Here is a 3,303-nt window from a genome sequence, read left to right as displayed (position 1 = left end):
GGTCTTTAAGGATGTCGCTGTGACCTTCACGGTAGAGGAGTGGGCTTTGCTGAATCCATCCCAAAAGAAGCTCTATAGAGACGTGATGTCAGAGACGTTTCAGAATATGGCTGCTGTAGGTAAGTAAGGTAACGTTCTTCTAATTCATTTAACTTGAGAGCATTGATTATTGCATATCCGTGTAATTTCATTCATTAGACTATGAAAATATTTTGAAGAGTACTTCAGGCATGATCACATTATACCTTGAATGTAAATGAGATCTGTTAATTTGTATGTACTGTAGCAGTTTATCACTTTTGTTTCTGTACCTTAGGATAGCACTATAATAATCAGCAAACTGAGGACGAGTGTAAATGTTGGAAGAGAAGTCTAAGGTAATTTGCACTCGCAATCAGAAGTGATGCTTCTCAAGAGTCCGAGAACATGCGCAAACTGTAAAGCTGTGCAAGAGAAGACAAATGAGGCCAAGTTCAAAATTGATTTAGTTGCATAACTTTCCTAAAATTTACAGTTTGAGTATCTATAATGTGACAATTGAGTATCTAAAGCCTTTTAATATTCTAATATTAGAAGCTCGGAATACTGACATTATGACACAAGTGGCATTTGCTAGTGTATCAGACTAAACTTTGTTCTACATTCAGGGTTATAAAAATGTTCTGTGAAATTACTGTTAGGCATTGGCTGTAGGCTTATATGAAGCATATTTTCTTTTAATATTTTTTATTTTTTGAATAAAATAATAAAAAAACATTAAAAATGATACAAAATTTCACTAAACAAAATAATAGCAATTCAACAAGGTTTGCTCTATTGCATGATGTCATCTTCAAATTAGCTATTTAGGATATCAGACATAAATGTGCAGAATTGGTTAAAAAAATGAAAAAAAGTTATAAGAAAACATAAAGAAAAAAAATTTAAGCAACAGATTTTGTGTTTAGATTTGAACTCAAGTTAAAGGTATATAATTAAGTATCCATGTATTTTCTAAAGCCCACTTCAGTATCAATCAAGTCATGCTACCATTATTTATATATAGTAAGCCCATTCAATATTTGCAAAATTGGTAACATTGTAGACGTATTCAAAATTGAAAGAAATTTTGGTAATAGCTGTTTTCAAGTAATCTTCCATAGCATTCAGTCCGTTCTTCTAAATCTTGGAAGGCATCTTCCTGAACTGTTAGTGGGATTCTCATGGAGTACATCATGGAAGTGTCTATGGAGATTCTTAGAGAAGTACAAGTAGTACTTCGATTTCATCCAGCTGAGCTCCGGGGTGTATTCTGCCAAAAGTTAAAGTAACCATATTAGAATAATAAGGGCAAAGTCATATTTGTAGCAGCACGACTCCTCGTAGCTCTGCTCTGGAAGCACCCTTGATGTGTACACACAGATGAGTGGATTAAGAATAGATGAGACAGTCCAGACATGATGGTACATGCTTGACATCCCAGAACTCAGGAAGTTGAGGCAGGAGAAGCACACTCATGCTCAGTCTGGACAACTTAACAACTGGTGAGACCCTGTCTCAAAATACAAGATAAAAGGTGGGGGATGTAACTCAGTGATAAGGCCTGGCATTAAATCTCCATTTCTGAAAATAATGTGGTACATATTCATAATGGAATTGTATTCTATGGAGAATGAAATAATATCACTTACTCAAGAGATGGATTAATCTTGAGTTCATAGTGTCAAGTGAAAATAAATGAGACACGGGCAGTTCAATGTCACATGTATTGTTGTATGAGAAACTCGTAAGAATTAAGCAGTAAAATGAGAGAAGCTAGTAAAATAAAAAGGGCAGACTTTTCAAGACAGGGAAGAGATTCAGTAGAAAGGAAGGGACAGTTTCATGGACAAAATGCTGTCAGAAATAATTAGCATATCTCAATTCCCCCAAAATGAAAGTGCATATTGGATATTGCAACTGTGAGTTATATGTTACAAAATGAATACTAGTTTTTCAATAAAAGCTTTTTTCAGGCAATCCTCCAGAGTCTACATTAAATTCATGGTCAAATATGGTTAGGTAGCGTTACTCCAGATTGCCTCCGGGTAAATCATTAATAAGAAGACAGTTTTCAATGTGATTGATTTGTTGTTTTTTCTTTTATAGAAGAGAAGATATAGGGGAATGCTGTCAATATAAATTTTGGTATCAACATGGAGAAATGTGTTTTTGGACTCAAGATCCTAAAGTGAAAAGGAAACCACTTGGTATACAGCCAGCTCTAAGCTCTGCTTGTGGTACTCCCCTGGTGGGTCATTCATCACTAAGTGTGCCCATCAGAGCTGTCATTGCCCTCAAATTATATGAGTATCAAGGGCCTAAAAAGCAGCTGTCTAATAGTAATGAACATGGGAAAACCTGCACTGATTTCTGGTCCCTTCAGAAGAACGCAAGAACAAATCCTGCAGAGAAACACTGTGAATATGAGCAGTGTAGAAAATCTAACTCTGATTGTACTGGGGAAGCTCATATTGGAGAGCAGGCCTTTGCATGTAAGCAACATGCTGAAGCCTTTGATACACACAGTGAGAAAAATCACAGGGGCGTATATATGTCTTCATGCATACAAAGAGGAAAAGCTTTTAATTTTTACCACAATGTTCAAACACATGAAAGAGCTTATATGTCAGAAAACCCCTATGTATGTGAGCACTGTGGGAAAGCCTTCACTAATAAGTCTTCCTTTTGTAGACATGAAAGAAGTCACAAAGAAGGGAAAATGTATGTATGTAAGCAATGTGGGAAGACGTTCCTTCGTTATTGTTCCTTATTCAGACATAGAGAAGCTCACATTGGGCAGAAACCCAGTATGTATAAGCAGTGTGGGAAAGCATTCAGTGGTAGTGGTTCTCTTCATAGACATAAAATAAGTCACACTGGAGAGAAATGTCATGTATATAAGCAATGTGGTAAAGCTTTTAACAGACATAGTAGTTGTCAAGCACATGAACGAATTCGCACTGGTGAGAAGCCCTACACATGTAAAAAGTGTGGGAAAGCTTTCCCTCATCATAAAAGTTGTCAAGCACATGAGCAGATTCATGCTGGAGAGAAGCCCTACACATGTAAACAGTGTGGGAAAGCTTTCACTCATCACAGTAGTTATCAAGCACATGAACGAATTCACACTGGTGAGAAGCCCTACACATGTAAACAGTGTGGAAAAGCTTTTGCTAATAGTGGTTCACTTCGTAGACATAAGATAAGTCACACTGGAGAAAAACCTCATGTATGTAAGCAATGTGGTAAAGCTTTTAACAGACATAGTAGTTGTCAAGCCCA

At 36.5% G+C, this 3,303-nt stretch overlaps 1 protein-coding gene across 1 annotated transcript in view; it reads left to right on the top strand.

Annotated features, from left to right (window-relative positions):
- The first annotated feature begins 297 nt into the window (after positions 1-297).
- LOC101563404 (zinc finger protein 491-like) overlaps positions 298-3,303 on the top strand; it is a 6,959-nt gene continuing 3,953 nt past the window's right edge. Inside the window, exons 1-2 of the mRNA XM_023708073.1 lie at positions 298-377; positions 2,128-3,298. Of these exons, the coding sequence (XP_023563841.1) occupies positions 2,183-3,298 (1,116 nt within the window). The 5' untranslated portion in view covers positions 298-377; positions 2,128-2,182. The remainder of the gene's footprint in view (positions 378-2,127; positions 3,299-3,303) is intronic.

This window comes from Octodon degus, unplaced genomic scaffold, assembly GCF_000260255.1.
Source record: "Octodon degus isolate 3935 unplaced genomic scaffold, OctDeg1.0 scaffold00328, whole genome shotgun sequence".
NCBI classification, from domain to species: Eukaryota; Metazoa; Chordata; class Mammalia; order Rodentia; family Octodontidae; genus Octodon; species Octodon degus.
Note: the sequence above shows the minus strand (reverse complement) of the source record. Positions and strands in the feature narration are given on the sequence as shown.